Here is an 11,827-nt window from a genome sequence, read left to right as displayed (position 1 = left end):
TTTTTATTGATAAAAAAAAAATCTCTTCAGGGTCTGAAAAGTCTGATTATTGTGATAAAGTGGAGAAGATGGCAGCAGACCCACTCACCCCCTCCCCTCGTCTCCACGTTTGGCCACGCCCCTAAGCGACTCTAGGCTCCGCCCACTTCGGTGGAATTACTTTCACATGGGGGCTGGTCTGTGATTGTGTGGCCTGGTTCCCTGGAAAAGGAGGGAATCACCATAGCAACCAGTGACAGCATGCTCTCTGGTTTGGTCTTTCCACCTGAACCGGACGCTGGTGACCTCTGTGACCTTGGTGAGTTTTTCAGCAGACACTGAGACGAGTGAATTTAATGACTTTATTTCTTATTGTGACACAAATCAAAGTTTCTCCACAGACGGGCGGGTCAGCACAGCGACAAGCTGAAGGTACGGGAACATCGACAACCAGGAACCAATCACAGAGCTGAGAAGCTGTTGCCACGGTCACAAACACTGTTCATCACATGTCCATTTGTCCTAACAGAGGGAACCTGTCAACTACGACTCCCAGCAAGCCTTGCTGCTAGAAGTCAGCCAATGAGAACTTTGTGTCTGAAGGTCAGAGGTCAGCCTTGATGCTGCGTTCGGTTTGACTCAGAAGCTGGAAAACCAGAGCTGTGACGATGCTAGCTACTGTTAGCATTCTGTGTTTTCAAACAGGAAGTGATGACGTTTGGGTTTCTGTGTGAGACGAGCCGTCATTAACAGACTGACTTCTTTATTAAACCAGCTTTTATTGGATCCTGAACTCAGGCCTTCCCAACGTCACACATCCAACTGCAGGGGGCGCTCTCGTTGTTTTTCCACCCAGAAACTCAGGAAGCCGAGTGTAAACAGAACGCGTCATCACTGCTTACCAGCCGAGCCTCATGGGTAATGTAGTGTTGAGACATGTTAGATCAGAAGTTTGCTTCTTCTTGAAAATTCTTCCTGATTTCTCCTGATTTATACAACAAACATTTGATCCGCTCAAATTTACACAAGCAGCAAAACCAAAGAAACGATACGAACAATAAAAATGTGAGACACGACCCGAACTATCTTCCTCCTCCTCCTCTTCCTCCTCTCACTCCCTCAGGTAATCCAGAATCTGATCCATCAACATCTGGGGGTCGTAGTTCAGCACAGCTCTCCTGCGGCGCCTACGACTCCCGTGGTTCACTTCCTCTAGGTCAGCGGTTGCCATGGTATCGATGCGTTTCATCCTTTGCAGCCCGGGTCCTCGCGGGCGGAGCTTCTCCTCCTCTTCCTCTTCGTCGTCCAGCCTCTTTACTCTGAGGAGGGGTGGCTCGTTGCTAGGCGACTGGCCGTCCAGGGAGCGGCGGATTCGTCTGTGGGCGGGGCTAACGGGTCTGGCCATGGTGGACAGGTCCCTCTTTGCTCTGCGGCCTGATGACATCATCACCTGGGCGTTGTTAGGGCCGTCACTAGACAGTATCTTAGCAACCATCCGCCTGCAAAGGAAAATCACAGAAATCTGTTTTTCAACATTTCATAAATAAACCTTTACAGAAACGAAAGAAAAACCATTTTTTAAACGATTGATTTGAATCCTGTTTTGTTTGAAAAACATCGCAGAATGTGAAGGTTTGAAAGTGAACAAAAGAAGGTTTGAGACACAGTAACACATCGCTAACTAGCGGTTAAGCTAGCTAACAGCTAAATGTTTAGTTTGGTGCTAGTTAGACATTTAGTTGGCAAACTAAATATTTGTGAACAAACTAAATGTTTCCTAACTAAATGTATAGATTTAGCTCTTAGCTAATTAAATGTTGTGTTTGTAGCTACAGATTTAACTTGCTAATTAAATATTTACTGTTTAGAAAAAAGAACCACATTTTTTTTCTCTTAGGCTAATTAAACCAAATTATTGTTGCTAGTTTTTGATTGTTTGTTAGATGATGTCAGAACTTTCAGCTTTCATCATGAAACGTTTGTATTACATTTCATTTCTTGTGTAGTCGGCAGCGGCGTAGGAAGCGGGGGGGACGGGGGGGACATGTCCCCCCCAATATTGAAGCCAGGTGGATATGTCCCCCCCAAAAAATTGTACCGCAAAATATTGGATTTTGACATTTTTTTAACTAGCGTGCTTTTATTTTGAAGGCGCAGCATCGCGTTACGTCACGGTACTCCCCCTCCCCTCTCTGAACTGCTGAGTGAGCACTTAGAAGGGAGGGAAACAGCGACACAGAAGTCAGAAACTTGCGAATGAGGTAAAATGGTCTGTCGGGAATGCTGCTATGAATATTGCTTATTTATAACGTCTTGTTGTCAGTTCACTTTCATATATAGGAACTGAATCTTTTTGGTTTAATCATCTTAGTCTTGAGATGATCACTCATCCAATATTTAACTGCTAACTTTCTCTAGACGTTTGCTACGCTAGCCAAAATGTCTTTTTTTTTATATATATATCTCATTTCAGTACAATGCCACCACCAACTAAAAGGCTGAAACAGCAGCAGGACTTACTCAGCTTTTTTAAAAAGAGTAACGTCAGTGTGAGTAACAGTCACACAACACAAGGGCAACACCTGTGTTGCCCTTGTGTTGAAATTAGCCCGGTCTGGGCGTGCGTTTTACGAGGATTTTTTATTTTTTGCGTGGTTTTGCTTCGCCGAAATGGACAGATATTATACCTGCCGCGCTCCTGATGTTAGTTAAAACCACAGGGAGAGTTAATTTTAATTCTTAGCAGCGGCTAACCAACAAATTAACTTCTGCACCTTTATTTCCTCAAATAAACTGCTGGCTCCTCTTTTTAGACTATAAATAGATTAACACAACATTGACAACTCTGTAGTTTTCTCTGTTCTGTACTGCAAACTGGAATTAAAGGCGCCATTTCTACCAAAGGTCTGGACAGACTGGCGACCTGTCTAGGGTGTACCCCACACCAGAACCTCCCGACCCCACTAAGGGACAAGGGTGTACAGAAAATGGAAGGATAGATGGATTTCTACCAAAGGTTTAGAATGCGTTTTTGAACCAGATGCTTCAAAGCGCCCTGTCCATAATTCTTCAACACACTGTCAGCTCCCTGTCAGAAAGACTTTAGTTCAGAGTCCATAAGATAATACTCTGAAAGGATTTTAATGGATTTATTTTATTTGCCTCTGCGATTAACTCTGCGCGTAAAGTCTGTAATGTGACAAATAAAATGTTTTGTTTGATTTAAAATTGGCCATGTTAGGCTCAAGAGCTGTACCTCATTTCTGAAACCATCTCATATGTTTAGGAGCAACAATGCAGGGACAGCACAAAGGAGACAGGAAAAGGAGAGGATAGTGCAACCGGGCTAGAGGCAGGAAGTCAGAGTGAGGGAGAGACAGGAGTGGAGCAACAGGTAAGATAGAGTAACTCATACGAGTAGATACTTCATGAGAGTCCACAAAAAAAGTTGAAAATTTTAATCTTTTGCTTGTAGTAAGTGTAGTTCAGGGGCATTGAGTGACATTGTAACGTTTCCTTCTAGGGAGTTCAGACTAGGGACACACAGCTGAGAGACTCTGAAGTCAGTGGACAGAGAACAGAGCCAAATCAGCCACATCCAAAATTCATAGACCCTCAAGCTCTAGCCAACAGAACTTTACATTTCCAAGGAAAGTGGTACAAGGAATTTCCCTGGCTACATTATGATGCAGTGAAAAATGGCATTTTGTGTTTTTATTGCATGGCAATTTACCAGGACAAACTCACACCATTTGGTGCAAAATCCGAACCCGCCTTTATCACTTCTGGATTTAAAAATTGGAAAAAAGCATGCGAAAAATTTAAAGCACATGAAAATAGTCACACACATCGTCATGCTGTTTCTGTGACTGCACAAGAAAGTCATCCTATAAATGCCCAATTATCCAGTGCTTTGGCAACTCAGCAAGGTGACAATAGGCACTGTCTGGAGAAAATTGTGAGCTCCATAAAATATTTGGTACGGCAGGGACAAGCTTTGAGAGGGCATGACGATGATGACAGCAATTTGTATCAATTGTTAAAAAATCTGGCAGAAGATGATGCCCTTTTGGCTAAGTGGTTGCTGAGGTCTCAGAAAGAATACCTAAGTCCACAGATACAGAATGAAATCTTGTGTTCTATGAGCAATAGTATTGTCAGTGAAATAGCAGATAAAATCAGAAACCTACCAATTTTTGAGTTTGCAATTATTATGGATGGAACACAGGACATTTCTGGGAAAGAACAAGAAAGCATTTGTCTGCGATACATTGACAGTGACATGAAGCCCCATGAAGAGTTTATTGGCTTGTACTCAGTTTCTGAAACAACAGGAAAAAGCCTTGCTGCTGTTGTTAAAGATGTGCTGCTCAGATTAAACTTACCAATGCATGGTTTACGAGGTCAAACTTATGATGGAGCAGCCAATATGTCTGGGAAGCATGCAGGTGCACAGGCACTGATAAAGCAAGAGCAGCCACTAGCATTTTTTGTTCATTGTGGAGCACACTGCACTAATTTAATTGCACAGAAAGCTTGCTTAGCCTCAGTTCTGATCAGAGACGCATTGGATTGGGTGAACCAGCTTGGAGTTCTTTTCTCTCAGTCAGGGAAGTTTAAGGCAATCCATGCAGCAACAGCACATACAGAGAATCCATCGTGCACTGCAATAAAACCCCTCTGCCCCACAAGATGGGCAGTACGGAGCAAAGCAATCAGAGATGTTTTGTCACAGTATGGGTCAGTGCTGGCTAGCTTGCAGGAGATGGCTTCTGGTGCCTCAAACACAGCATCCACTGCTAATGGACTGCTGGGGCAGTTTAGGAAAGGTAAAACAGTTTTGGGTCTCATCCTTGCCTCACCTGTGATTGATGAGCTTGAATGCCTGAGCATCTCTTTCCAGAAGAGAACTCAAACCATTGCTGGAATGAGGACTGCTGTGAAAGTTGTTCAGACTTCACTTAAGGCTAAAAGAAATCAAGAAAGTTTCAACACTCTGTTTGAAAAGGCGATGGCTGAGGTTCAGTCTTTGGGTGTTAAACCCATCACAGTTACACAGAGAAGGCCACCCCCAAAACGCTTCACTGAAGGAGCTAAGACACATCAACCTGAATGTGCCAATGACCACTACAGAGGTGAATTCTTTAAAGTATTGGATGTTGTAGATGCACAGCTCACTGGGCTATTTAACCAGGATGACTTGCTGACTTTGCAAAAGTTGGAAGAGACACTTCTCAGTGGAACGATTGATGCTGCAGTCATTGGGAAATACCCAGAGTTGAATAGAGAGTTACTTTCAGTGCAACTTCCTATGTTTAGACTGAACTACTCATTTAGCAACAGCGCAGAAGCTGCAGGGATCATTGGTGGACTGCCTGGAGAGGTCCGTAGACTTTTTGGGCAAGTGGAAACTCTGGTTAGGTTGCTTTTGGTGGTCTCCGTTTCATCCTCTGAGGCAGAGAGAAGTTTCAGTGCGCTTCGTAGACTCAAAACGTGGCTCCGGTCTACAATGACTCAAAACAGGCTTAATCATGTTGCTGTCTGTCATGTACATAAAGATAAACTTGATTTACTGGACAAGAAGTCAGTTTGCAAGCAATTTGTGGCTGCAAATGAAAGGCGGAAAAAACATTTTGGCTCTTTTGCCTAAGCCAGTGTTTGCCATCCTTTTATGTTTCCGGCACATTTTTGGCGAATTATAAATGCATGGCTGTAAAGTGCAATTGTTCAGAAGCACAGAGGTGTTGATCTCTACCTAGGGTTATGTGGCCTATAATCTCTGTGCTAACTGCTTTTCCAACAGTTAAAGCACACTGTAGTCAGTGAGTTAAAAAGCTTGTCTATTAAATGTGTATTTATTGTTGGTAAATATTTCTTCATTTTTGATTTGGTTTAATTAGTCATACAGTTCGACAAACTGAATAAGCATATTTTGATTGATTTTCTTTTCTTCTTTTACTTAATGTTAAAAGTGTGAATAATTTGTTCACTACATTGTCTGTGAGGGCTCTTTCATCTCAGAATTTTGTTTAATCAAAGATTCATTTTTGACCATTATTGCAAGTTTGACAAAATAAAACATATCAAACTTTGCACTTGTGTGGCCTACTGAATTGTTTTTAATCCAACTGAAATATTTGATTTTCTAGTGTGTATGCGGACACTAAATATGCCAAGGGCTGAAGCCCTTGAAAGACATCTCCCTTTACTTAATAAAAGACTCCAGTCATTTTGTTTGGTGATATGCTCACATCTTATGAACAAATGCATTATGTAAATTTTAAATGCATTATTTTTGCAAGACACAATTTATAAAGGAATAAAGTAAAAGATTAAATAGCCTTTTTTTTAAGTAGCGTACTTAAGATATATTTCTGTTGAATATTTACGAATCTCAGATTTCCGACATGTGTCCCCCCCAATTGTAAACTTATTCCTACGCCCCTGGTAGTCGGCGTCTCCTCCCCGGAAGTATGACCATATAAGGAAGAGGCTGGGCAGAGCGCAGCCGAGTCGTTATGGAGACAAGTAATCAGGTAATCAAGTAATCAGATTACAGGAGGTTTGATTCTGATTCTTCCTCTTGGTTTTTGAAGGCGACATCATTCACAGAGCGCCGCTGACTGGGTTCAGTTTGGAGGAGGCAAAAGCCGCTTATTATTGTTATTATTATTATTATTGTTGTTATTGTTATTATTGTTGTTGTTATTATTGTTGTTATTATTGTTATTGTTGTTGTTATTATTATTGTTATTATTATTGTTATTGTTGTTATTATTATTGTTATTGTTGTTGTTATTATTATTATTATTGTTATTGTTGTTGTTATAATTATTGTTGTTATTGTTATTATTGTTATTGTTGTTGTTATAATTATTGTTGTTATTGTTATTATTGTTGTTATTATTGTTATTGTTGTTGTTATTATTATTGTTATTGTTGTTATTATTATTGTTATTGTTGTTGTTATAATTATTATTGTTATTGTTATTATTGTTGTTATTATTGTTATTGTTATTATTATTGTTATTGTTATAATTGTTGTTGTTATAATTATTGTTGTTATTATTATTATTGTTATTATTATTGTTATTGTTGTTATTATTATTATTGTTGTTGTTATTGTTGTTGTTATAATTATTGTTATTATTGTTATTTTTGTTGTTATAATTATTGTTGTTATTGTTATTATTGTTATTGTTGTTGTTATTTTTTGGCTATTTCAGGTTTCTGCTCTAACTAGATCCATTTGGTGTGTGCAGGTGGACCTGCTGCAGTTTTAGTTTGGTTTCTGATCTGATTATTGATTCGGAGTGTTGGGGTCGTCGGGCCCCTGGCTCATTTTAAAGGGACCTGCTGCTTTCTTTACAGTTTCATTCCTCTGTGGTTTTCAGCAGGGATTTCTGTGTGAGTGTTTTTGTCGGGGAGCATCTGGGCGTATTTAGTTATATTAGTTGTTATGATTATTATTATTATTCCTCCTTCATGCAGCCTGTTTTAGTCACAGGTTTCAACCAGATCTGCGCTGTCAGGCTCCCAGCATAGACTTCTATTTTTATTGTGGTCATTTTTGTATCAAGAAGTAACTTTTTTTTTTTCAATGTATTTTATTGAATTTTCTCTTTTCGGACACAACAAACTTAACATTATAAACATGAACTTATACACACTTACATTCACTCACTCACCATTCAAACTTGCATTTGTTTAGTTACAAAAATATACAAAACCCTTTAGATGAAGGCAGAGAAAATAACAAGACAATATATAAATAGAAACTGTAGTTAAGACGCTCATTAATAAGCTCTGCCTTCAGTCCCTACCATCCTCATATTTGGCTCCCACAGGTTCCCAAAGTCTCCCTTGGTGATGTACTTTAGTTTTTCCAGTCTGAGCGAATTTGTAATTTCTTTCTTCCAGAGTCCAGGGAGGGAGGGTCCATGCTCCTCCAGCATGATGCAGTAGATCTTCTGACTTGAAGAAGTCCATAATCTATCAATTTAGTGTTAATCTGTGATTGTTTAAGTTCCACTCGGTATATTCTCCACCACCGGAGGAGCCGGTCAGACCTGGCGGCCCAAACGTGTTGAGGGTCTGCTGGGAACGTCTGGCGGATCCCCTGTGAGACGGAGCTTTAACTCCCATCTCCGGCAGAACTTTGGGCACGTCTCAGGGGAGGTGGGGGACATGGAGTCTGAGTGGACCGTGTTCCGTGCCTCCATTGTCGAGGCGGCTTATCTGAGCTGTGGCCACAAGGTTGTCGGTGCCTGTCGCGGCGGCAACCCTCAAACCTGTTGGTGGATACCTTCGGTGAGGGATGCTGTCAGGCTGAAGAAGGAGTCCTATCGGGCCTTTTTGGCCTGTGGGACTCCGGAAGCAGCTGATGGGTCCCGGCGGGCGAAGCGGCATGCGGCTCTGGTGGTTGCTGAGGCAAAACCTCGGACGTGGGAGGAGTTTGGAGAGGCCATGGAGAAAGACTTCGCATAGTCGAACCTCAGATCCAGGAAGAGCAGGGTGGTTTTCATCCTGGTCGTGGAACTCTGGCCCAGCTCTACACCCTCAGCAGGGTCCTGGAGGGTTCTGGGAGTTCGCCCAACCAGTCTACATGTGTTTTGTGGACTTGGAGAAGGCGTTTGACCGTGTCCCTCGGGGAGCCCTGTGGGGGGTTCTCCGGGAGTATGGGGTACCGGGCCCTTTGATACGGGCTGTCAGGTCCCTGTATGACCGGTGTCAGAGTCTGGTCCGCATTGCCGGCAGTAAGTCGGGCTCGGTTCCGGTGAGAGTTGGACTCCGCCAGGGCTGCCCTTTGTCACCGATTCTGTTCATCACTTTCATGGACAGAATTTCTAGACCAGCCAAGGTGTTGAGGGGATCCGATTTGGTGGCCTTAGGATCTCGTCTCTGCTTTTTGCAGACGATGTGGTCCTTTTGGCTTCATCGGGTCGTGATCTGCAGCTCTCGCTGGAGCGGTTCGCAGCCGAGTGTGAAGCGGCCGGGATGGGGATCAGTGCCTCCAAATCCGAGGCCATGGTCTTGAGCCGGAAAAGGGTAGAGTGCCTTCTCCAGGTCAGGGGGGGTGTCCTGCCCCAGGTGGAGGAGTTCAAGTATCTCGGGATCTTGTTCACGAATGAGGGAAGAGGGGAGCTGGAGGTCAACAGGCGGATTGGCGCAGCGTCTGCCGTCAAGCGGGCGCTGTACCGGTCCGTCGTGGTGAAGAGAGAGCTGAAGCTCAGTCATCAGGGAGGGACTCAGAGTAGAGCTGCTGCTCCTTCACATCGAGAGGAGCCAGTTGAGGCTCGGGCATCTAGTCAGGATGCCTCCTGGACGCCTCCCTGGTGAGGAGTTCAGGTCCCACCAGGAGGAGGGGAAACCCCAGGACACACTGGAGGGACGATGTTCCTCTACTGGCCTGGGAACACCTTGGGATTCCCCTGGAGGATCTGGAACAAGAGGCTGGGGAGGGAAGTCTGGGCCTCCTTTCTGAAGCTGCCACCCCCTGAGACCCGACCCCAGATAAAGCGGAAGAAGATGGATGGATGGATGGATGGATGGATGGATATATTCCTAAAACACAGAGCTTAACCTCTAATCCAGTGGTGCCCAAAGTCGGTCCTCTAGGGCCGGCATCCTGCATGTTTTAGTCTCTCCCTGGTTTAATGCACCTGGATCAAATGATGGATCATTAGAGGCCTTAGGAGAACACTGACATGTGGAGAAGGTTGTTGGTACCAGGGAGAGAATAAAAGATGCATTTTTATTGCCGGCCCTCCAGGGCCCTCCTGATCTAGTGGGACTTTCACCTTAAACAAGTCAGATAGACACCTAACAACATCCTTCCAAAACTTCTGGATTTTAAGACATTCCCACAGATGATGGAGAGAAGTAACTTGTGACTACTTTCGCCCGTAGTTCGTCTGTGAACCGGAGGAAATGTGTCTAATTTGCTAACGATGCCTCTGTTGATTCTTACCAGCTTGTGATGGTCTAGTAAAAGGACGGTTTGAGTTTCTGTTGGCGGTAGTTGTACCCACAGTCACACTTGTTGGTTCTACTGCAGATTGTAGAGACCAGTTTAGTTTTTAGTGTCAGTCAGATGTGTGGTCCTACCTGAGGGCGTCCTGGTCTCGGCTCGGTGCGGCTGAGGTCCGGCTGGACTCCCTGGTTCTCTGCAGCAGACTCTGGGCCAGCCGGGGATCCATCCTGACAAACATCCACCCGTCCCGTTAACATTTACACCCTCCTCTTCCTCAGACAGCTGATCTGACTCACTCACCTGTCCAGCAGCGCCTGAGCCAGCTGCGGCTCCACCAGGTCCCACCAGGGGGCGCCGGGGCGCCCCATGCTCATGCCCCGCCCCGTCTCATCGTAGTCTGCGACATCGGCGGTCTGGAAGTCCCCTGGAGGCCCCTCTTCCTCCTCCTCGTCCTCCTCCTCCTCCAGCACCTCCACGTCTCCAGGGCCGACCAATCCCGCGCTCTCTGCCTCGCTCAGGAGGCGGAGCAAAGCAGCCAGGTAAGCTGTGGATGAAGGTGATTGGCTCTGGAGCTTATTCTGAATAAAATGTGACATCAAAGGTTCCTGCATCCTGTTGGCTAAAGATTTTAGAGCTTTTTATGAAAACGAGAATAAAATGAATGAAAACTTTAAAGTTGCGAGTTTTAAATGTTTTATTAAATATAATTGAGCTGTTTTAAAGGTGTAAACCTTTGTTTGTTTGTTAAAACTGCTCAGTAAGAGGAAATCAGCGGCTGTAAATGAATAATAATTGTAATATTTAGTGAAAACGGCTGAATAAACAACCTGCTCGTTGCTCCTCCTCCTGCTCCCGTCTCTGGTCTCTCTCCACCAATCGCTGCAGAGCCTGGTCGATTCCCCGCCCTCTCCAGTCTTCTGATTGGTAGTACAGGTCGTTGGCTCCGCCTCCTGCTTGCAAGGCAGGATATGACATCATTTGTTCGTCATATGGCAGCCTGTTGCGGAGGTCTCTGCGCTGTCGTCTGATCCCGCCCACTGAGACGTCCAGGCCACGCCCACCACCAAGAGCTGCAGCTAGAGTCTGAGGCAAAAGGTCAGAGGTCAGGCAGAGTGACGGGCATAGCCGTCACTCTGCCTGACCTGGTGCTAAAGGCTAGCTGCAACAACTGGAGAAACATTTCAGATGTAAAAATAGTCAGTAAATTACTGAAGGTTGTCACACAGACGTCATCATGTAGTTTACACTGCAATGCATGTTGGGTAGTTGACTTAAGCTAAGTGCTACGAAGCTAGCGCTGGTCAGCCAGAAAAGTCATTTTTGCACACTGACTAACATCAACCTCTTTCAATTTGACCTGAAGTGCCTTGAAATGAGGATGAGGAGGATGAGGAGGACCAAGCAGAGGAAGAGGAGAAAAACCTGCTGATGGTTTGGAAATGCAGATGAAGCTGAATTAGCTTCTGATTTAGGAAATGGCTAAAAACAGCTAAACAGGTTGTGAGCTGGGTTAGAGCGCCGTGTGACGAGTTAGTTTTACCCGACTGTAATAGGAATCCTGCCTGTAAGCTAATGTTCTGCAGGAAGTCCCATGAAGACACCTGACTGTTTCTGTTAGCTTCTGTTAGCTCCGTTAGCTTCTGTTAGCTTCGTTAGCTCCGTTAGCTTCTTGCAGTGTGCCTTCCTAAGCCACACTGCAAGTGTGGCTTAGGAACACACTTGTAGTGTGTTCCTAAATCTTCATCTTCATGAAGATTTAAATGGTTGTCGTAGTTTTAAGCTAAATAGTTAGCTTTGAGCTACATAAACATTTAGCTGGCATGAAGCTAAATATTGCCAACCTCCTAAAAAATGTCATTTTCTGCCTTTAAAAAA

At 44.1% G+C, this 11,827-nt stretch overlaps 2 protein-coding genes across 5 annotated transcripts in view; one reads left to right on the top strand and one right to left on the bottom strand.

Annotated features, from left to right (window-relative positions):
• Positions 1-327: 327 nt before the first annotated feature.
• pcsk1nl (proprotein convertase subtilisin/kexin type 1 inhibitor, like) overlaps positions 328-11,827 on the bottom strand; it is a 17,783-nt gene continuing 6,283 nt past the window's right edge. For both annotated transcript variants that reach the window (XM_028011580.1, XM_028011581.1), the window contains exons 2-5: positions 10,780-11,035; positions 10,253-10,496; positions 10,087-10,179; positions 328-1,478 (exon numbers count right to left, since the gene is read on the bottom strand). In XM_028011580.1, the coding sequence (XP_027867381.1) occupies positions 1,091-1,478; positions 10,087-10,179; positions 10,253-10,496; positions 10,780-11,035 (981 nt within the window). In that variant the 3' untranslated portion in view covers positions 328-1,090. The remainder of the gene's footprint in view (positions 1,479-10,086; positions 10,180-10,252; positions 10,497-10,779; positions 11,036-11,827) is intronic.
• Positions 1,521-6,072, top strand: LOC114141132 (zinc finger MYM-type protein 1-like). 3 transcript variants are annotated; one of them, XM_028011577.1, is made up of 5 exons: positions 2,009-2,048; positions 2,131-2,240; positions 2,453-2,528; positions 3,266-3,373; positions 3,503-6,072. In XM_028011577.1, the coding sequence occupies exons 2-5, from the start codon at positions 2,236-2,238 to the stop codon at positions 5,627-5,629; spliced, it is 2,316 nt and encodes a 771-aa protein (XP_027867378.1). In that variant the 5' UTR covers positions 2,009-2,048; positions 2,131-2,235; the 3' UTR covers positions 5,630-6,072. The 3 variants fall into 3 exon arrangements, with proteins under 3 accessions (XP_027867377.1, XP_027867379.1, XP_027867378.1); XM_028011576.1 differs by having other exon boundaries at positions 1,521-2,240; XM_028011578.1 differs by lacking the exon at positions 2,453-2,528 and having other exon boundaries at positions 1,521-2,240.

This window comes from Xiphophorus couchianus, chromosome 24 (genome assembly GCF_001444195.1).
Source record: "Xiphophorus couchianus chromosome 24, X_couchianus-1.0, whole genome shotgun sequence".
Classification (NCBI taxonomy): Eukaryota; Metazoa; Chordata; class Actinopteri; order Cyprinodontiformes; family Poeciliidae; genus Xiphophorus; species Xiphophorus couchianus.
This window is presented reverse-complemented; position numbering and strand designations above follow the sequence as displayed.

Coding starts and splice junctions, on each gene's coding strand:
- LOC114141132 (XM_028011576.1), top strand. Junction 2,529..3,265: donor TTAAAAAGAGTAACGTCAGT/GTGAGTAACAGT, acceptor TCATATGTTTAG/GAGCAACAATGCAGGGACAG. Junction 3,374..3,502: donor AGACAGGAGTGGAGCAACAG/GTAAGATAGAGT, acceptor GTTTCCTTCTAG/GGAGTTCAGACTAGGGACAC.